The following is a 22,891-nucleotide window of genomic DNA, read 5'->3' on the forward strand; positions in this document are numbered from 1 at the left end:
GAGCACTACCCGATCCCGAAGCGTGACGAGTTAACCAGTGATATGGCGCATGCCAAATTCTTCACTAAGCTGGACGCCTCCCGGGGTTTTTGGCAAATACAGCTGGACGCGTCCAGTCGCAAGCTGTGCACGTTCAACACTACTGTTCGGCCGCTACTGTTACAACCACATGCCTTTCGGTATCATATCTGCCTCCGAAGTGTTTCATCGCAGCATGGAGCAGATGATGGAGGGCATCGAGGAGGTACGAGTAAACATGGACGCCGTGATCATCTGGTCCACAACGCCCCAGGAACACATCGCTCGCCTCAAGCAGGTCTTCCAGCGAATTCATGAACATGATCTCCAGCTCAACAGGGCCAAGTGCTCATTTGGTCAGTCTGATATAAAGTTTCTAGGCGACCACATCTCGCGGCAGGGTGTACGGCCAGACGCCGACAAGGTCTTGGCGATCAACGCCATGAAGACCCCGGAGGACAAGAAGGCAGTCCTCCGCTTCCTCAGGATGGTCAACTTTCTCGGGAAATTCATTCCCAATATGGCATCCCACACCATGGCCCTCTGCCTTCTCGTCAAGAAGTCAATGGAATTCCAGTGGCTGCCCACACATGAAACGGAATGGCGTGAGCTGAAGGCAAAGCTCACCATAGCCCCAGTTCTAGCATTCTTCGACCCAACCAAGGAAACCAAGATATCAACTGATGCAAGCCAGGACAGCATTGGGGTGGTGCTCCTCCAGCGAGATGACTCCTCGTCCTGGGCTCCAGTGGCGTATGCCTCCAGGGCCATGATGCCCACTGAGCAACGGTATGCCCAAATCGAAAAGGAGTGTCTGGGTCTCCTGACAGGAATAGTCAAGTTTCATGATTACGTTTACGGCCTGCCGAAATTCACGGTGGAAATGGACCACAGGCCTCTAGTCCACGTAATCCAGAAGGATTTAAATGACATGACACCTCTGTTACAGCGAATTCTTCTTCGATGCTGCCGCTATGACTTCAAACTTGTCTACAAGCCAGGCAAAGAGCTGATCATTGCAGATGTCCTATCCTGGTCCATCACCACACCGTGTGAACAAGGTGACTTTATCTGCCACATAGAAGCGAAAGTGCAATTGTGTGCCACCAAACTCCCAGCCTCTGATGAATGGGTGGTCCAAATTCGTGAAGAAACGGCCAAGGATCCTTTACTGCAGCATGTGATGCAGCACCTTACCCATGGTTGGCAGAAGGGACAATGTCCCCAATTCTTTAATGTTAAAGACGAGATGACGGTTGTGGAAGGAATCGTTCTGAAACTCGACAGGATCGTTATTCCTCAAAGCATGCAGGCTATGGTGCTGGGTCAACTCCATGAGGGTCACCTTGGAGTCGAGAAATGCCGACGCAGAGCTCGGGAGGTGGTTTACTGGGGCGGCATTAACCAGGATATTGCCAACACGGTCCTCAACTGCCCCACCTGTCAGAAGTTCCAACCGACTCAACCCAAGAAAACACTGCAACAGCAAATGATCGTGACCTCTCCGTGGTCCAAAGTAGGTGTAGACCTTTTTCACGCCAAGGGGCGTGACTACGTACTCCCCGTCGACTACTTCTCCAGTTACCCAGAAGTGGTGAAACTGTCCGACCTCACGTCGAAGGCGGTCATCAAAGCCTGCAAAGAAACATTCGCCAGGCACGGGATGCCACTCACGGTAATGAGCGACAATGGTCCATTCTTTTACAGCCAAGAATGGTCTGATTTTGCACAGTCCTACAACTTCCGTCACGTTACCTCCAGTCCCCACTACCCACAATCAAACGGGAAGACCGAGAAAGGAGTCCATATTGTCAAGCGGTTGCTGTGCAAAACTGCAGACTCAGGCTCCGACTTCAACCTGGCAATGGTGGCATACAGGGCAACCCCATTGTCCACTGGGTTGTCTCCAGCGCCGATGCTCATGAACCGCTATCTGAGGACCACAGTTCCAGCCATTCATGTTCCAGACCTTGACCACCTCACGGTACTACAAAAGGTGCAGCAGTCCCGGGCCCAACAGAAGGCCACATATTACCTGAGCTGATCATGTTCGCATCCAGTTGCCTGAGGGCGGTTGGTCAGCCACAGCTGTTGTTGTCAAACAAGTTGACCCGAGGTCTTTCATTGTTCGCGTGGCTCATGGCTCCCTGCTACGGCGCAACAGATGGGCATTGCGAAGAGTTCAATGCACACCACCTGACCGCAGTGCTCCGCCGGCTATCATGCTTCCTCTGGACGTACCCTGCCACGAGGCCACCCATCTGCCAGCGATCCTGCTGGCCCATGCGACAACCGCAATGGCAGCGATCCCACCTCCACATGCAGGCGGCTCCTGATCCACCTCTGCGGCGATCGACAAGAATTTGTCGCCTGCCACAAAGACTGAATCTGTAGACTTAACTAGTAAGTCTGGTCAGGCTATTACAAGATCACTAGTCAGATCAGTATAGTGTCGACCCACAGCTGAATATGTACAACAGTTCATCTAGCTGAATAAAACAGTGTTGGATCTTCTCTGTTTTTAACTTCCCTGCATCGAGTGCAGTCCACGTCGAACCAACCGGCCTAACACATCACGGAGTTAGGTGAAAGAGGGAGGTGGTGATCAGTCCCTTATTTTCTCTAATTGATGAGTAGGATTGGTGAGTATACTTGCTCTTGAAAATGAAAGTAAAATGCTGGATTCTCTGCAGCCCCGCACAGAAATCACGTTTGGCACGGGGGCGGCGAATCAACTTTCGAGCCGAAATCAGGCCCGGTGCCGGTCCAGTGATTCTCCAGGACCCGAGAATCGGCGATCCTGCGGATTACTCCGCGCGGCTGGGGGGGCCATTGCTAGAGGCCTGCCCAGCGATTTTCTTCCAGCCGGCCGAGCTCCCGGCGGCGACAGATTGGGCCAGGCGGATCTTCAGGCACGCAGTCGATCGGGGGAGCCTACATTTTCCAGCTGCCTCCGTGGTCCGGGTCCGCCATGGCGCTCGGCGCGGCTGCTGGAGACCGCCGCCCTGGGAATGCACGGACTCCAGACCGGAAGTGCGTGAATCACTCCGGGTCCCTGCTAGCCCCCTGAAGGTGAGTGAATTAGCTTATATTTTTTAGAGGAAACTCGGGAGTGAAACACCAGCGTTTTTACGCCGGCATGGGGACAGAGCACCATTTTGGGAGAATCCAGCCCACGGTCATAGAGAATTTGGAGCATAAGGAGAAAGAGGGACTTTAAATAGCCCTGACTGTACAGAGCACCGGAGGTCAAGGGGAGAGTGGGTTTGGTGAGGAGCAGCTGAGCAGAGCAGTGGGGAAACCTTAAAAGGAGCAACCCAGCATAGAACATAGAATATGCACAGAGTCTGCACCGACCCACGTAAGCCCCCACTTCCACCCTATCCCCGTAACCCAATAACCCCTCTTAAGGGCAATTTATCATGGCCAATCCACCTAACCTGCACATCTTTGGACTGTGGGAGGAAACCGGAGCACCCGGAGGAAACCCACGCAGACACGGGGAGAATGTGCAAACTCCACTCAGACAGCCATCCAAGGCTGGAATTGAATGTGGATCCCTGGAGCTGCGAGACAGCAGTGCTAATCACTGTGCCACCGTGCCACACATTTATTTTGTGGTTTATAGTTTGTATGGGTTATATTCTGGATTAACGAGGTCAAGGAAAGTAGGGCCTAAAGTGATTGATCTTATTTGATTGAAGAGCCCTTTAAAGGTTTAATCCAAAGTGGTACGTCATGGCAGGAGAGCTCAAAATCTTGGTTTGCTCATCCTGTTCTATGTGGGAAGCTGGGCACAGTTCTAGTGCCCAAGCCTAGAATGCATACAGTAAGTGTTTCCAGCTGTAGGTCCTGGAAACTCCGGTTTCAGAGCAAGAGCGGTGGCTGGTGATTCTGTGCAGCATCCGCTGGCAAAGAGTATCGTGGATAGCACAAAAAGAGGTGGTCACACCACAGGCTGAGTCTACAGGCAGGAATGGAATGGATAACCACCAGGCAAAGCAAGAGGACTAGGCAGGCAGTGCAGTTATCGCCTGTGGCTGTTTCCCTGCAAAACAGATATACCACTTTAGATACTGTTGAGGGGAATGGCCTCTCCAAGGAAAGCAGCAACAGCCAAATTTGTTACATCAGGGTTGATCCTGCTGCATAGAGTAGAGTAAAACGTGTGGGAATGTAGGGGATTCAGTTGTAAGGAACATAGATAGGTGTTTCTGTGGCTGCAAACAAGACTCCAGGATGGTATGTTGCCTCCCTGGTGCTAGGGTCAAGGATGTCTCAGATCAACTATAGGACATTCTGAAGGAGGAGGGTGAACAGCCAGTGGTGGTGGAACACACTGGTACCAATGACATAGGTTTAGAAAAAGAGTGAGGTCTTAAAAGACGAATATCAGGAGTTGGGCAGAAGTTGAAATGTAGGACCTCAAAGGTAGTGATCTCTGGATTACTAGCAGTGCCAGGGGCTAGTCAGTGTAGAAACAGCAGGATATATCAGATGAATACATGGGTGGAAAGCTGATGCAAGGGGAAGGGTTTCTGATTTCCTGAGATATTGGAATCGGTTCTGGGAGAGGTGGGACGGGACATGGCCGGTAGATCCCGGTAGTGGCTTCTCCCTGGATTCCTGATGGCCGCTATGCATCACGAGATCTCGCGAGACATTGCGATCTGGGTCCCGCTCACAATGGGCGGACCCAGACTCGCTCAGTAAAAACTCACTTAACTCTGCCTTCACCAGATTGAACTGACCCCCAGGATCTACCAGCCTTGCCGAGGAGACCCCGGCCGAGTGCAAATTAAAACTGGTCCCCATAAACAGGGACCAGGCGTACCTGCATTTGTGGTGGTGGGGGCGGGGTCTCCCAGGCGATTGGATTCCCCTGGGTGGCTGTTACCTGGGCAGGGTAGCACGCTGGCACTGCTGATGCCTCCCAGGCATCATGGTACTGCCAGCCTGGCACCCTGGCAGTCATCTGGGTGCCAGCCTGGCACTTCCAGGGTTCAAAGCTGGCAATGCCATGGTGCCCGGCTAGCATTTGGTCCAGGATTGGGCACGGGGCTGCCCTGCCCATTTGAGGTGGGGTGCAGGAGGCACAAGGACCCCCCACCACCACCACAACAGGGGAGTTTCCACGTCCAGGGGTCGCTTCAGGGACGGTCCCTAAATAAGTGGGCAAAAAAGTAGGTAAATGGAGTATAATGTGGGAAAATGTGAAGTTGTTAATTTTTGGAAGGGAAAACAAAGAACATTATTTAAACGGAGAAAAACTGCAGAAAGCCATGACACAGAGACTGGGTGGTACTTGTGCACGAAACACAGAAAGCTAGCATACAGATGCAGCAGGTAATCAGGAAGGCTAATAGAATGTTGGCCCTTATTTCAACAGAATTGGAGCACAAGAGTAGGGAAGTCTTGTTGCAACCGTACAAGATACTGGTGAAACCACATCTGGAGTACTGTGAGTGGTTTTGGTTCCTTATTTAAGGAAAGATATTGCAGGTGGCACTACCAGCTGGCATGGGTGGTACCAGGTTGGCACTGCCAAGCTGACATTTTTTTTGCACGCACGTGATCGGGCCGAGGTTGCCTGACGTGCATGTTGGGGGCCAGGGACCCTCCTGTAGTGCGTTCGGGCTGAGGGGTGGTGGAAGGGGATTGTTTCGGAGGCCTTGGAGATCGGGGCGCCATTTAAAAATGGCATCCCGATCACTTGCTACATTGGGGAGTTCCTATGAGCAGAGCTCCCCTCTGTACCAAATGGGGCTATGTGCGGCCTTGGCCATGCGTTCCCCATTCAGGCCCCGTAATCAACGCGAGTCGAGTTCAACAGTCATGTGTTTCTCGGCACTGCGGGTGCCAGGAAACACATGGCTAAACGCGCTCGCTAGGAAATTTTGTTCTCTTTTGGGAGAATCACAGCCATAAGATTCTTAAGGGACTTGACAGTGTAAATGATGAGAAGATGTTTCCCCGCATGGGCGAGTCTAGGACCAGAAGGCATTGTCTCAAAATAAAGGAGTGCCATTTAAGACTGAGATGTGGAGGAATTTCTTCTGAGGGTTGTGTCTTTGGAACTCCTTGCCACAGAGAGCTGTGGGGACTGAGTACCCGTGTATATTTAAGACTGAAATAGATAGATTCCTGATCAGCAAGGGAATCAAAGGTTATTGGAAAAGGGCAGGAAATTGGATGCGAGGAATATCGGATTAGCCATGATCCTATCGGAGTAAGCTTGAGGGGCCGACTGGCCTACTCCTGTTCCTATTGCTTACGCACAGACGCATGCAACCCCCGGGACATGGGGGTCATGTCCAGGCAGTGCTCACATTGCCAAGGGGTGGTGCAGGGAGTGATTCCATGGTGGCGGTCAGGGGGTTCCGTGGTGGGGCGGCAGAGGAGAGAGAGTTCCGGGGTAGTTCTATGGGATGTTCCTTTTTTTATTTTGGTCTTTTAAAAATTTAAGATCTTTTAAAAGCCTAAATTGCTGGCGGGGTGGGTTCTGCCAGCAAGCCGTCATTGGGCCTGCCGCTTCATTTTTATTTTCCCAAAAGAGTCCAAAAATATGACTGGAACAGTCACAGGCTACACTCCACTTTTCCCACCCGAGCTGACACTTTGGGAAAATAAATTGGTAAGCTCCACCCAATATCCCAGTGAATTCACACTGCAGTATTTCCATTGCTTTTATAGTCCTCTCTTTTAATAAAATGCCCCAAACTGTACATAATGCTCCAACTGTGACATAACAAAAATCTTTTACAAGGTCAGCACTATCTACTTGTCACTGTATTTTATGGAACAAGCTACAAAATCAAGGGTTGAGATATTTCTGAAAATGCTTTGTAACTTTCTCACATTGGAGACTGCAGTAGCTTGCTTACCCAACCAGTAAAGACTAACTGGTTAGCTATAGCTGACTAACTGACAAACTACAATATAATTGGCTTATTGGTTTTTTTTCTTCGAGGAAGGCTGTCAAATTTGGTGCCCTCTGGTACAAGGTTCCTTTCTGCAGAAATTATAGTCGGATGCTCTGCTAGTTTCTATCATAGCTTCCCTCAGGACCCTGGTAGTAAGCCATCAATGCCTGGTGGCTTTTCTTTGTACCTTTTAAGTTTGATTCATCTCTTGTATAATTTCTTTGAAATCTGACCTCCATTAACTGCAGTTTATACTTCCCTATTAGTCCCAAAATATATATCCTCTGTGAAAATTGTAGCAAAGTGCTGAGTTGGTCTGGTTGCCATGCACTTGCTCACCAATATAAGCTTGCTGCCTTCATCTCCAGTCGTCCTAGCCTTTGAATACATTTGTACAAAGTACCTTTAGAGTGCTTTATTATTGCCCTTTGCCTTTGGCTAATTTTTTCATATACTTCCTTTTAGCTTTCCTAACATAATCTAATTGATTTCTAATTGATGTGCAATCTATTTCTGTTCTTATTTTTCATCTGTCCTGTAAATGCCAAATAATTGATTTTAATTTGAAGTTGAATCTAATATCCTTTTTTAATCCATGAAACTCTAGCCTCCGATGGACTTTGTTGCTGCTGGCGTACACGTTTGATTTCCAGTTTAATTATTCCCTTTTGCTGATTTATGGTTCCCTTGTCAATTTTCTTTCATTTAATTTGGAAAAGGTCCCTCTTTACGTCATTTCTATATTTTTTTCCTTTATTCTTAAACCAAGCATAATTATATTGTGGCTGCAGTATCCCAAATGTTCTTGTATTTTTAGGTCACCTCCATGCTCATTATTCAGCAAGTCGAGTTGCACTTCTATGTAGCAACATATTGACATAAATATAAGTTACAATTTCTGAGATTGATAATGTTGGCTTATCTTCCATGCAGTTCATTGTGACGTATGCTCCTGTAACCCACCCTACCCTGGTTCTACTCTGTTCGTATTGCAAAATAAATACATTTCTCTTTTTTTTTCAGCTTTTATGTTTGAATGCTAGATATAACTAATTTGCATTTGCAATTTTTACTCCCTCAGGCTTGTTTTCTTGAGTGGGTTCACCTTCAGCTGGGGTTGAGGAATTGACTACAATTCAGGGTGAGATAGGGGGTGGGGGAGAGGGGGAGTGGCGAGGGGGATGGTGGAGAGATTGAGGCTGGATCCCAGTTTGTGACGTGGCATGTTCCAAGTGTTGGGGCAACAGTGGGATGCAAATAGGCGGTGGGAAATATTTCTCCGATCTGGGTTGGTGTAAGTGTGGCGGATTGGAATCGAGGTAGTAGACTCGCTCTGAGATTCACTGGGTTTTGGGAGGGATGGTCAGCTGGTGAATATAGAGGGTGTCTGCTGACTTGTCTTGAGAGAAGGGGAAAGTGGATGATAGTACAATTGGGCTGGAAAAAGACAAAGTGTTAGGATAGTTGCAAGGAGCAGGGAAGCTGGTGTAGGATCAAATGTGGCTGTTTTGTAATATGATCTGATTAGCTCACAGTAACCAATAATACAACATGCTTCCCACCAATTGGGTTAAACTAAGTCGATATATATCGGACTGACACAACTGTTTAATGATCCAAATAAATTACTATTGGTTATGAAAGCTTTTTCATTCAAATATATAACGAATATTAACAACTTAATTGCCTTAAGACAGGGCAAAATAGAATGCATCATTATGTTGCAACCTGTTTTTTACCCTATGTCAGTAGTTCTACATTTCTCTTCAAGGTTTAAAAAAAAGGGAAATGATTGACATCAAATCACACAAATTTTGTATGTTTTTTTTGTAATCTTTATTTCCGGGAAGCAAGTAGTATTGTTGCTGGGGGAAGGGGTGAATTGTTAAATGACAAACAATTTTAACATGAGAACATAAAAATATGAGCAGGCGAAGGCCATTTGGACCTTCGAGCCTGGTTTGCCATTCAGTATGATCATGGCTGATCTGATTATGGCATTAACTCCATTTGCCTGCCTTCCTCCCACAACCTTTAAATCCTTTAGCGATCAAAAATCTACCTGTTGGTCTCACCAATGTCCTGTACAGGTGTGGCAGGACTTCCATATTTTTATACTCCATCCCCTTGCAATAAAGGGCAAACGATTTTACCCAATCTATTTGTAAAGATATGGATACCAATGTATCCTTTTTCTTTGAGTGCAGTTTGAAATAGAAAAACATTATGCAAAATTGTAGTGCATATTTAGCACTTTAAAAAAAATTAATTGCCTTTAATAATACTGTTGCGTTCACAGAGTCACACTTCATCACAATTTTTTCAACCTTTGCTTATTCTTGTACAAAGTAACCATATAAAACAGTAAAACGTCTGCTCGTGATCAACGGTCTTAATGTAATGAAAATCGCTTATTGGCACAAGTAGGCTTTAAATTAAGTTACTGTGAAAAGCCTCTAGTCGCCACATTCCGGTGCCTGTTCAGAGAGGCTGGTACGGGAACAGCAGCAGCAGTAACTTGCAGATTTCTGCCATTATCTATATTCTTCAATCACAGGTAAATGGGGAATGTGTATTTGGAGTTTCCCACACAAAAGCAGTGACAACCACCCGCAGAGCCAAAGGATTGGTGAATTTAACTGTCTCTAGAACTAAAGCTTCCAGCAAAGTGAAAAGAACAAATGAGGATGCTGATACCATGCGCTCTTTCACCAAAGTGCAGTGTGAAGCAGGTATGAGTAAAACCAAGCGTGATTGAGTTCAATTTATGAAATTCTTTGATCTAAACACTACTGTTTTTGCACAAACATGTTACAAGTAACTACTGACCCTACTGACTGAACTGAAAGCATTATTGGAACCAATTGTATAATGTTAAACTAGCATGCTATTAGGTAAACTGATCAAATTTTGTGAGTTGGAATGATTTTTGATTCACATTTGCCACAGTGAAGATCTGTGTTTGTAATTTATTTTTGTTGAACGCTTCATATTAACTAACTCAAAAATGGTACTGTGCATACCTAATCAAACAAGCAGCTAGGTACTTTGATATGATCTCCAGAGTGACTGTTGACCTTTCAAAATAAATTTGAGCTTCCAACTTTTAACACCATTAAAGAAACCACTTCACCGGTATATGTTACACTATCCCTCGATTGGGGTCGGGGGCGGCTGCGGCATGGTGGCACAGTGGTTAGCACTGCTGTCTCACAGCACCAGGGACCTGGGTTCAATTCCGGCGTGGGTCACTATCTGTGTGGAATTTGTACATTCTCCCTGTGTCTGCGTGGGTTTCCTCCAGGTGTTCCAGTTTCCTTCCACAGTCCAAAGATGTGCAGGTTAGGTGGATTGGCCATGATAAAAATGTCCCTTAGTGTTCAGGGATGTGCAAATTAGCACACTGTGATAGGGGGAAATGGGTATTAATAGAGTGCTCATTTGAGGGGTTGATGCAGACTCGATGGGTGAAATGGCCTTCTTCTAAACTGTAGGTATTCTGTGATTTTCCTGACCAATGACCAATCTTGAACCCAGCCCAAAGTGATTCTTAACTCTGAGGATTTACTTCTGTTCATTTCCTTTTCCAGTCTGGTAACTTTTAATCCCAAAACTGTCTTCCATGGTGAGGGTTTTTCTTGGAGCTTTTCCCTCTAGTTCAAGCTAGGCAAATCTTTTAAACTTATTTCAAGTCCTCTCAAATATGCACTTTTCAACCCAAGCACAGGTCGGGCCCAACTCATTCCTATGCAGTGAACCATAGAGACTTTTGGTCCCTGCCTTCGCCCTCTCCCAGATGCTGACAGACTGCCTGTGATTGAATTCCAGAGATAAGTTAGAAACTCTTCTGTTTCAAAAGGCTATCTCCATGCAAACAGCAGAGGTTTTGTATCCAGGTAGAAATTCTGATTAGCTATGCTTGAGAACCCTATTCTCTTTTTCTTGGAAGTTGATGGACAGTTTAAAGGTCAAAGGAGAATAACAATTTGATGCGTTTTAAAACCTTTCAATGTGCTTAAAGTTATCATTTTACACTTGATTTATTCAATAAAATGTGCCACATTAATATTAATTACCAGTATTATGTTTTTTCTTCACATTTCAAAATGGAGACCACTTCACAGTGGTTCATAGTCAGTGCATCAATCCCCCAGTTTTAGAAGGAATTTTGAAGGCTTCAAGGATTGTCTTATATGCCGACATCTGTGTAATTCAACGTCCTCAAACTGCACTTTATAAAGCGGCAATATTTCTGGACGTCTTTGCAATTTTAGACCAATGTTCCATTGGATAAAGGAGCCTTTTTCCATGGTCTATGTCAGTACTCTGGCTTTCTGCAATAAACAGCAGAGCCCAGAAATGCAATAGAAGCCAGATTCCAAATCTAACCGAGCAGTAGAATAGCCAATCGAAGTTGCGGTCATGAAGCAGAATCCTGGGACAAATGAAAAAGTTGCACTCCTTCTGTTTCCTAGCACCAAGGGAATTGTTCCTTTAGTTTCAAGTCATTCAGTACTTCCAAAAAGCATAGGCGATCCCAAAAGAAGGTACCCTCCCTCTTGCCTGATACCACCCCACACAGTTGGCACAGCTCTCTCCCGTTGTGGGTAAAATAGCATGGAGGGTGGAATGAGGTACTTAAGCGGCCAGGCACATTTACTTTATGAAGTCCAGCTCATCAGTCCCACTGCACCCCACCTCTCCCTCATCTTCTCTTCAGGCAGGCCAGATACTGCATTTTACTAGTCACTCCACCTTGCAACCCTGCTGCGTAAAACAGTAAAATTCTGCCCGACTTTCTGATACTCCTTTCTTCCTCCCTCCCTTTATATTTGATAGTTCAATTGTTGGCTGTACTAAAGAGGTGCTATTTTTGTTTCATTTTTAACCCCCAGTTCTAATCTTGATGATTCGGGTAAAGAACCTTTCTTGCTTTGTTCTATTCTCCCACTGTGACATCAGATTTTATCCCTGTCAGATCTTCAACATTCTCATTCTAAAGTATCCCTTCAATCATTGTTAAAATCCTCGCCTCTGCTTAAATTTATCACTTTGCTGCAACACCTCTTCAGGCAGAATTGCTGAGCTGCGCTTCATGAAGTAAATGCATCTGGCGACAGACAGTCAAAAAACAGGCCCATTGGTGAGTCACATAGTCAAAACCATAAGGGAAATATCAATGTTTCCTTACATTTACCCATTATATATCATTGGCAATCCTGTGGGGAAGATAGCAGCACTGAGTAAGGTAGTTGTACACAGGATGGGCAGCTGTTTTAACTGTGACATGAACCGTTTGGTTTAATGGCAGCAGGACTGGGATGTAGCCATAAAACAAAACCACTGCATAGCCCAGTACTATTCTACCACTAGGTCTACTAAATCTGTCTTTTTCTTCAAATGTGTTTATTGCAGATATTACTGACCGAGAAGCTGACGTTCTGCAGTCTCTGAGTGATATTGTTCAGCAGGAAGTCAATAAATATATTTTTTTGAATCCAACAAACTCTACACCACAAGATACTCCAGGTAACCTCTTGAGGTTGTGGGGCAGTCATTTACTTTTTTTTTTTTTTTTACAATTTCGGTCTTTTTTTCCCCTATAATACACATCAGCTCATTCCAAGTCCTGTTTAGTTCAGATCTGGTATTATATTTGTCCATTTCTAGAAAAGGAAATGGGTTATTAAGTACCATTGATAGGGTTTTTCTACTTTTAAGAAGTATTCTGCAGACTTCCGGTGGCGGCCATGCGTGTGTAGGTCACATTTTCGGCAGCTCCCGCCGCTAACAGACCAACTTTCAAGGAGCTTTGACGCCCCTTTTCGGCACAAATCGGCAGGCAAACGGCGCTAGAAGGCTCCCCACAGTAGTTTATGGATGGGACCAGGAGCAGGACGGCCAAACAAATGAGCAACGAGAAGCGGCAGGAACGGGCGCGGGAACAGAAAATGGCAGCCGGCTCGGATCTGCAGCGTGGGCCCAGTGGTCGCGGGAACAGCAGGAGTTCCTTCAAACTTGCTTTGCTGACCTGAAAATGGAGATGCTGGCTCCAATGAAGGCCTCAATGGAGAAAATGGTTGAGACCCAGAAAATGCAGGAGAAGGCGATCAAGGAGATTGAGAAAAAGGTCTCGGATAATGAGGACGAGGATAATAGGCCTGGCCGTCAGGGTGGAGGCGCACGACACCCTACATACGAGGTGGCAGGAGAGGCTGGAAGACCTTGAAAACAGGTCCAGGAGGCAAAACCTGCGCATTTAGGCCCTACCTCAGGGTGCGGAGGGGTCGGACGCGAGCGCATTCGTGACCACCTTACTGGGGACCCTGATGGGGCCAGGAGCATTCCCTTGGCCTCTGGAACTCTGGAGGGGCAGCACAGTAGCATTGTGGATAGCACAATTGCTTCACAGCTCCAGGGTCCCAGGTTCCAGGTTCGATTCCGGCTTGGGTCACTGTCTGTGCGGAGTCTGCACATCCTCCCAGTGTGTGCGTGGGTTTCCTCCGGGTGCTCCGGTTTCCTCCCACAGTCCAAAGATGTACAGGTTAGGTGGATTGGCCATGATAAATTGCCCTTAGTGTTGGGTGGGGTTACTGGGTTATGGGGATAGGGTGGAGGTGTGGACCTTGGGTAGGGTGCTCTTTCCAAGAGCCGGTGCAGACTCGATGGGCCGAATGGCCTCCTTCTGCACTGTAAATTCTATCTATCTATGAACTGGATGGGGCGCACAGAGTCCTTGCAAGGAGGCCCAAACGAATGAACCGCCGAGGGCCATGGTGGTACGGTTCCACCGCTTCTCGGATAAGGAACGAGTCCTGCGATGGGCTAAAAAGGAGTGGAGCAGCAGGTGGGCGAACAGCATAATCCGCATCTACCTGGACCTGGGAGCAGAACTGGCCAAGAGGCGCGCTGGATTCCAGCGGGCTAAGGCGGCCCTCCACAGCAAAGGGGTGAAGTTCAAGCTGTTGCATCCGGCGAGGCTGTGGATCACGTATCAAGATTGCCATCATGACTTTGATACACCGGATGAGGCATGGAACTTTATCAAGCAAGAAAAGTTGGACTCAACCTAAAGGATAGCCACGCTGGGACGTTATTCTGGTGGGGATGGTAATTGCTGAGTAGCCGGAAGAAGCGACATTATGTTGTTCCCTCTTATTTTTGTTTGTTCCCTGTGTCTTCGGCCATGTTTTCGGCTTTTGTAGAGCTCGACCGCAGAGGGAGGAGAGGGGCCTACACTTCGGGCTGCTCTCCTGGCAGCCGGAGCCGTTTCTTTTGTGGGGTTGGGTTTGTGGCCGGGGTTTGTTGTTTGTTTCATGGGGAGAGGGGGGCGGGAAATGTTCTTTGGGGGCCGTTGAAGCAGACACGTTGGGCTTTCCACAGGGAGGGAGGGGCCCGAAAAAATTAGGCATCTGAATAATCGGAGACCGAGGCGGGAGCGGCCGGGGTCAGCATGGGTCAGCTGACTCACGGAAGCGTAATGGGGGGAGAGCCAGTGTCAAGCGGGTGCTTAACTTGGGGGTTTGGGATAACGGGGCTGCTAAGGGGGGGGGGGGGAATGGGATGCTGCTTTGCTGACAGAAAAGGAGCCAACATGGGGGAACAGAGGGAGAGTCGGGGGGGGGGCCTTTGACCGGGTGGAATGGGAGAACTTGTGGGAGGCGCTAAGAAGGTTCGGGTTCGGTGAGGGGTTCAGATGCTGGGTCCAGCTACTCTACCAGGCCCCCGTGGCAAGTGTGTGCACGAACAGGGTGAGGTTGGAATACTTTAGGCTCCACCGGGGATGAGGCAGGGGTGCCCCCTCTCCCCGTTACTATTCGCCCTTGCGATAGAGCCGCTGGCTAAAGCGCTGCGGACTTCGTGGAACTGGCGGGGGCTGGTTCGTGGGGGGGAGGAGCTTCGGGTCTCGCTTTACGCAGATGACTGCTCCTGTACATCTCGGACCCACTAGAGGGGATGGGGGAGGTCATGCAGATTCTGAGGGACTGTGGCAATTTCTCGGGGTACAAGCTAAACGAGAAGAAAAGCGAGATGTTTGTGATCCAAGCTAAGGGGCAGGAAAAGAGATGGGAGAGCTTCCGCTGAAGATGGTCGAGAAGAGCTTTCGGTACCTAGGGATACAGGTGGCTCGAAAGTGGGATGCACTCCACAAGCTTAATCTATCTCGGCTGGTAGAGCAGATGGAGGGGGACTTCAAAAGGTGTGATGCATTAATCAATGAATAAGATTGCACCTAACAAGAGAAATGAACTGAGGATATGACCAGAATAAGGCTATCTTTAGCGGGGAGGGTGCAGACCGTTAAGATGACGGTTCTCCCCAGATTCCTGTTGGTCTTCCAGTGCTTTCCCATCTTCATTCCCAAGTCCTTTAAGCGGGTGAATAAGACCCCGCGAGTAAAGAGACCATCTAGAGCGCAGTGGGGGGGGGGGGGGGATGCTGGCGCTGCCGAACTTTTTGCAGCTACTATTGGGCGGCTAACATAGCCATGATTAGGAAATGGGTATTGGGGGAGGGGTCAACGTGGGAGCAGTTCGAGGCGGCCTCATGTAAAGGTACCAACCTAGGGGCACTTGTAACGGCACCTCTGCCGTTCTCGCCGGCCCGCTACTCCTTCAGTCCGGTGGTGGTGGCGGCATTAAAGATCTGGCGGGTGGAGGGAGTCTCAGTCTGGACCCCGATACGTAACAATCACAGATTTGTCCCGGGCAAGATAGACGGAGGGTTTCAAAGCTGGCATAGGGCAGGCATTAAAAGGATGGGGGACCTGTTCATAGACGGGACCTTTCCCAGCCTGAAAGCGCTGGAGGAGAAATTCAGTTTGCCCCCTGGAAATGATTTCAGATACCTTCAGGTATGCGCCTTTCTGAAAAAACAGGTGGTGTCATTTCCGCAGCTACCCCCATGCAGGATACAAGATAGGGTGGTCTCCGGCACATGGGGAGGGGAAGGTGTCGGACATCTACCAGGAACTACAGGAGGCAGAGGAAGCCCCAATGGAGGGACTTAAGGGAAAATGGGACACTGTCATTTTGAAAATGTTGTTCATTTCTCTTGTTAGGAGCAGTCTTATTCATTGATTAATGCATCACAAGTTCCATTGTACATCAGTCTTTAAAGAGTTTGGTTGGAATGGTAGGTCTCACATTCATTTTGTGCTTTGTGAAGAACAAACTGCCTAGTCTGAATCATCCCTTTAATTTTTAGTAATCTTTATTGTCACAAGTAGGCTTACATTAACACTGCAATGAAGTTACTGTGAAAAGCCCCTAGTTGCCACATTCCGGCACCTGTTCGGATACACAGAGGGAGAATTTAGAATGTCCAGATTACCTATCAGCATGTCTTTCGGGACCTGTGGGAGGAAACCGGAGACACAGGGAGAACGTGCAGACTCCACACAGACAGTGATACAAGCCGGGAATCGAACATGGGACCCTGGAGCTGTGAAGCAGTAGCGCTAACCACTGTGCTACTGTACCACCCACTTTAAATGTGATTCCCATAATGGTGCAAATACACGGATTCTGGAAACGTAAAGTCATGTTACTATTGAATTTTATACTGCAGGACAAAATCCTAGGAATATATTTAAGTAGATTGTAGAGGGGCAAAATTGAAGTGTGAGGAGATTGGGCCTGGTAGTTTCAAAATTGTGTTATTTTGCTTTCAGATATAAAGCACATTCGAATTTTCTCCTCTAGAGAGGTTTGATTGATATACAAGGCAGAAGCTATTAAAATAAATAGTGTCATGGTGGGAAGAATGGGAGGCTGATTTGGAGCATTAAGATCAACACAGTTGAATCAAAAGCCTATATCTGTGTTGTGGATTATGTGTAAACCTGCTGGATGAGGGTCCAAAGCATAAATCAGCTGTTGAAAATTGAATTGAAAATTTGCACTGGTACAATACAAATATACAAATAGCTCTTCCCAGATTGTGGCTGAGTCACATTTGTGAGAATGGAAAGGAGCGTTTCATTCTGTAGTTAGCTTACCCTAAATTTGACCAAGGACTGCACAATTATTGCAGAAAGTAGAATATGCTTCAGGTACCCACTAAAAACTCTTTAACTGACTAAGCACAAAAAGCTCAAAAATGTTTGAACGGCAATATTTTCCCTTCAGAATCTTAGTGATGCTGCACTCTAAAATGTTATTGCGTCATGGAATGCTCTTTGTGTAATAGTTCCTTTGCTTTAATGGATGCTTGTCAGAAGCTTGAATGTGCTTAGTACTTTGCTGCCCCTCACTTGTATGTTTAAAAATACAAGTAATGCATGTCAAGAGGCCAGCATTTGTTGGGTGAAAAATTGTGTACAGTGCTTTGAAATATATAATATACAAGCTAAATATATTATGAAAAGATTTTAGCCTCCGTGTTTAAAATGTATTCAAAAATCTTTAGATAAAGAATAAAAAATGTTTTTTAAAGATATTCAAGGGCATTCTCACAGCCCTTACATTTTTTAAATAGCTATCAGAACAATTAAAGCAAGAAAGTTTAGTGGGAAAGTAGCCTTTTACTCTCATCCAAATAAATGTGGAATAGCCATTCTGATTAGCAGGTGTGTACTGCTCAAAAGAAGTTAACTGTAGGACTGCAGCTATCAGAGGAGTGAAACCTGTCCTTTTAATCTGGACATGCCACAGAAATGAAAGGGCAATTAAGAGTGTCTAAAGCCTCATTGTACTGAATATTGATGTTTCAATGGAAACACTGATAATTTTATATTTCTTGGACAGAAAAAGATGCAAATTTTGTGAAGGGACCTGATACTACTCAATGCATAGATGAACTGAACAAAGAAGAGCAGTCTGTTAAATCCGAGGATACAGACTGTGAAGATTTTTCATTGCCTGAAGACTCCCCTCAGGTAATTAACAAATCAGTTTGAGCCCATTTCGTACAAATGAGACTGATAGCAGTGATAACATATTGTACAGGCTACATCTAGCACACTTTACTCAGATGTAAAAAAAGTCTTTAGACTTTGACCTCTGGGAGGCAGATGAATGTCAGATTTACCTCCGTGTAACACTCGGTGCTGGAGTCAGAAAACTTTAGGTTCCAGCCCAACTCCTGGACTTGAACACACAATCTAGGCTGACATTTCTTTATAGGTACTAAAAAAGTCCTGTTAAGATTTGCAGCCTTTCAGATGATATATTAAGCCAAGGCCTATCTGCTACCTCGTGCTACTTTTCAAAAAAGAGCAGGGTACTTCTATTAGCCAAATGGCTTACTTACATGTATCCATCAATGAAAACAGATTATCTAGTCATTTATCTTACAGTTGTTGGTACTTTGCTGTATAAAAAATAGCTGATAAGTTTCTCCACATTACAACAATGACTAGACTTCATAATTACTTTGTGGCTATGAAGTGCTTTGGGAAGACCCGAGGTTGTCATTTAAATACAAGTTACTTCTTCTTCCTTTCTTATGGCATTGTTTCTTATCAAGTACTGTTATTCATCATTGATAATAGTTAAAAAGAAAAAATAACTTGTATTGTGCCTTTTTACAACCACCAGAAGTCTCAAAGCAATTTACAGTCATTGAGATATTTCTGAAGCTTAGTCGCTATTGTAATGTAGAAAGTGCAACAACCAATTTATGTGCAGCAAGCAGCCAGAAACAGCCACATGTAATGATCAGATAATTTGTTTTTGTGATATTGGCTGAGGGACGAATATTGGCCAGGACAGAAGGGACAACTGTTCTCCTACTCTTCTTTAGTACCACGGGATTGTTATAACCACGTAAGAGGCCAGAGAATTTAACATTTCACTTGAAATGTGTAGGCTGGAGGAAGTTGAGGCCATTGAGATTTGTGAGTAATGAGAAGGATATTCTTGTTGGGAAATGGACAACCAACAAAGGATCTTGAAGGTGCAGCTTATGAATGAGCAAAAGCAGCTAAGGGTGATGAGTTGGGTTTATCTTGGGAGTAGAATGTTTAGAAATCTGAACATTATGTGACGATGGAGTGAAAAGGGTCATAATGTTGCAGTGCTGGAATACGCAGTTAATGATGGATAGGGTGTGAGGGCTAAAGCATACTTGTACGTTATTCATGAAGACCCCACCTTCTCAACCTTGCCCCTCGCCTGAGGTGTGGTGATCCTCAGGTTAAATCACCACCAGTCCGCTCTCCCTGTCAAAGGGGAAAGCAATCTGTGGTCATCTGGGACTATGGTGACTTTACACTTACAGTTTTCAGTGGAGCTGAATAAGATGGTTTCAGTTTTCCCAATGTTTAATCATAAATTGTAGCTCATTTACAGCTTACGATAAACAGTGCGACAACATGGTGTTTGTGGTATCGTGAATCATAGTGGAGATGGTTATCACTCGTATGAGGGTGAAAACTGCACTGTAGCAGCAGATAATAGCCCAGAAATTCTTGCAATCGAGAAGAGCAAAAATAAAATCCAAGACACGGAGCGCAGTCTCCAGATAAGGGGCCGACTGTTTTTGACTAAGAACATCTGGACAACCATTTTCTGATTGGCAAGATGTAGCAAGTGGTGTGCTACAGGGATCAGTGCTGGGGCCTCAACGTTTTACAATTTTATACAAATAACTTGGATAAAGGGACCGAAAGTATAGTTGCTAAGTTTGCTGATGACACAAGTTAGATAGGAAGAGAACATAAGGAGACTACACGGGGACAAAGATAGGTTAAGTGAGTGGGCAAAGATCCGGTACTCCAAAGATGGAGTATAATGGTGGCATGGGTGTTCACCACATGTGTACTTTGCACCAATGTTATTAAAATGACAGCCATTCCACATATCCTCTTGTGGATGCCTCCTCTGTATGCTGAGTTGTGATATGCTTGATCAGTTGTTACACCATGTTCCCTCCCCCCACATATCATTGATTTTGTACCATCTGCCTTTGGTTGATGTTGTGTTCAACTATCTTATCACAGTGTGTATCCCTTCTCAGTTCATTTCCGGCATCAGTGATGCCTCACCTACCATGCAAGAAGTGGTTACGCCAGGCATCTCTCTGCCTGCCATCCACGAGTTTTACAATCTATATGCCCATTCTCTGAGACCATGTACACTCCTACCAGCCTTGCGCATTGTTGACTCTGTACATCTGCTAAGCTGACTAATATGTTTGCACACCTTTCCACCTCAATGTGCCAGTGCTCTGACCCACACGAGCACAATTTTGTCCTGGCACTCAAAGCTACAGCTTTAACCATTTTCCACCTTGCAATTGTCTGCATAAGGCGCACATAGCAAACATCAAAAAGAAGGGCTGCAGTGCTAGCCTATTCATTCTGCTTAGACTGCTCTTCCCTGAACACCTGCCAAGTTCAGTGATGCTACATCCATGTGGTTATGTGTTGCGGTCAGTCGAAATGTTGAGCATGGTCTTGATCCTCCTTTGTTAGCTTGATGGCAATACAATGCTGAGGGCAGAAATTGGCTAGGAGCTAGGCGTAGCTGATGCGTGCTCCTTCTTCTCAATGAAATGGAACCTTGAGGGTTCCATGTTATGTCTGCCTTTTCAACATCACAAAGGCCATTATGGGAAACTGATGGTGTGGAAAGGAGGCGTTTTCATCTCTCAGGCAAATTAGTGAAGATGGCCAATGTGAGGTGTTCCATTGAAAGATCAGGCTAACTGGAGCCCTAACTAAGAATGGAGAATCTCAGTGTATTGGGGATTAGGGTAATGCTGAGGACTGAATGCATTGAACACATTTTAACACCAGTTGAATGTCCTGATCTGCCTTGGTCTAAGTCTCACTTAGCAATAGAACGATCCAAGTTGCACACAAAGGTGTTAATCCGTACTGGAGATAGATCTGCTTTTGGCGCTTTGTCAGACTGAAGGCACACAACCACTGGTCCAGTGAGAACAACTCTTGACTCGTGTGCTTAGTGCCAGGGATGCTGGAGAGGTGCTCGGAGAGGCAGCACCCTCGGCCCGTGTGATGCCAGAACAACCTCCTGCAGTTGGTACCTCACCCAGCAAGAATACATATCCCTGAGGCTTCATCATCCTAAAAAGGATGAGGACATACTGAGTCGAATTTGTAAATACTCAATCTCAGAACGATGGGGATGGTTGCGAAGACTAGCCATGCTGGTGGTGATGTGGGCCCATCATGGAGGGCACTGGTCTAACAGGGTAAGTACTGTCACTCCCCATCATCATCCTGGAATCTGGTGGCTGCTAATGCCTCACAGGAGACCCAAAAGCTTACATCCTTGGGCACAACCAGAATATGTGGGTGTGGTGAATGGGCCCATGAGAGCACAGCTCACACCTACCTTCCATTTCCTCAAAGAACCTACACAGCGTAGCCTTGGTTAGGTCAGCCCTATGAACCACTTTTATCTGAATCGAGCTGAGCCACGTGCAGGAGAAGATGGAATTCACCCTACAAAGGGCCTCATTCCCCACACCCTCAACCAGAAGGGGTCCCAGCTCCTCTTCCCACTTTGCCCTCACCCGCTCCAGCGGTGCAGCTTCCATTGACATGATCTGCCCATAAATATTTGAAATGCTCCCCTCCACAGACCACGCCAGCAATAGAATTAGACCATAAGACATTGGAGTGGAAGTAAGGCCATTCGGCCCATCGAGTCCACTCCACCATTCAATCATGGCTGATTTCAACTCCATTTACCCGCTCTCCATAGCCCTTAATTCCTCGAGAAATCAAGAATTTATCAACTTCTGTCTTAAAGACACTCAACGTCCCGGCCTCCACCGCCCTCTGTGGCAATGAATTCCACAGACCCACCACTCTCTGGCTGAAGAAATTTCTCCTCATCTCTGTTCTAAAGTGACTCCCTTTTATTCTAAGGCTGTCCCCCCGGGTCCTAGTCTCCCCTGCTAATGGAAACAACTTCCCTACATCCACCCTATCTAAGCCATTCATGATCTAAGTTTCTATTAGATCTCCCCTCAACCTCCTAAACTCCAATGAATATAATCCCAGGATCCTCAGACGTTCATCGTATGTTAGGCCTACCATTCCTTGGATCATCCGTGTAAATCTCCGCTGGACCCGCTCCAGCGCCAGTATGCCCTTCCTGAGGTGTGGGGCCCAAAATTGCTCACAGTATTCTAAATGGGGCCTAACTAATGCTTTATAAAGCTTCAGAAGTACATCCCTGCTTTTATATTCCAAGCCTCTTGAGATGAATGACAACATTGCATTTGCTTTCTTAATTACGGACTCAACCTGCAAGTTTACCTTTAGAGAATCCTGGACTAGGACTCCCAAGTCCCTTTGCACTTCAGCATTATGAATTTTGTCACCGTTTAGAAAATAGTCCATGCCTCTATTCTTTTTTCCAAAGTGCAAGACCTCGCACTTGCCCACGTTGAATTTCATCAGCCATTTCTTGGACCACTCTCCTAAACTGTCTAAATCTTTCTGCAGCCTCCCCACCACCTCCATACTACCTGCCCCTCCACCTATCTTTGTATCATCGGCAAACTTAGCCAGAATGCCCCCAGTCCCGTCATCTAGATCGTTAATATATAAAGAGAACAGCTGTGGCCCCAACACTGAACCCTGCGGGACACCACTCGTCACCGGTTGCCATTCCGCAAAAGAACCTTTTATCTCAACTCTCTGCCTTCTGCCTGACAGCCAATCGTCATTCCATGTTAGTACCTTGCCTCGAATACCATGGGCCCTTATTTTACTCAGCAGTCTCCCGTGAGGCACCTTATCAAAGGCCTTTTGGAAGTCAAGATAGATAACATCCATTGGCTCTCCTTGGTCTAACCTATTTGTTATCTCTTCAAAGAACAGGTTTGTCAGGCACGACCTCCCCTTACTAAATCCATGCTGACTTGTCCTAATCCGACCCTGCACTTCCAAGAATTTAGAAATCTCATCCTTAACAATGGATTCTAGAATCTTGCCAACAACCGAGGTTAGGCTAATTGGCCTATAATTT

At 46.3% G+C, this 22,891-nt stretch overlaps 1 protein-coding gene across 16 annotated transcripts in view; it reads left to right on the top strand.

Annotated features, from left to right (window-relative positions):
* The window catches only part of ptpn13 (protein tyrosine phosphatase non-receptor type 13), a 411,247-nt gene that overhangs the window by 324,822 nt on the left and 63,534 nt on the right, over positions 1-22,891 (top strand). For all 16 annotated transcript variants that reach the window (XM_072496283.1, XM_072496268.1, XM_072496267.1 and 13 more), the window contains 3 exons: positions 9,499-9,673; positions 12,357-12,470; positions 17,690-17,820. In XM_072496283.1, coding sequence (XP_072352384.1) covers positions 9,499-9,673; positions 12,357-12,470; positions 17,690-17,820 — 420 coding nt within the window. The remainder of the gene's footprint in view (positions 1-9,498; positions 9,674-12,356; positions 12,471-17,689; positions 17,821-22,891) is intronic.

The sequence above is a fragment of the Scyliorhinus torazame genome, chromosome 3 (genome assembly GCF_047496885.1).
Source record: "Scyliorhinus torazame isolate Kashiwa2021f chromosome 3, sScyTor2.1, whole genome shotgun sequence".
NCBI classification, from domain to species: Eukaryota; Metazoa; Chordata; class Chondrichthyes; order Carcharhiniformes; family Scyliorhinidae; genus Scyliorhinus; species Scyliorhinus torazame.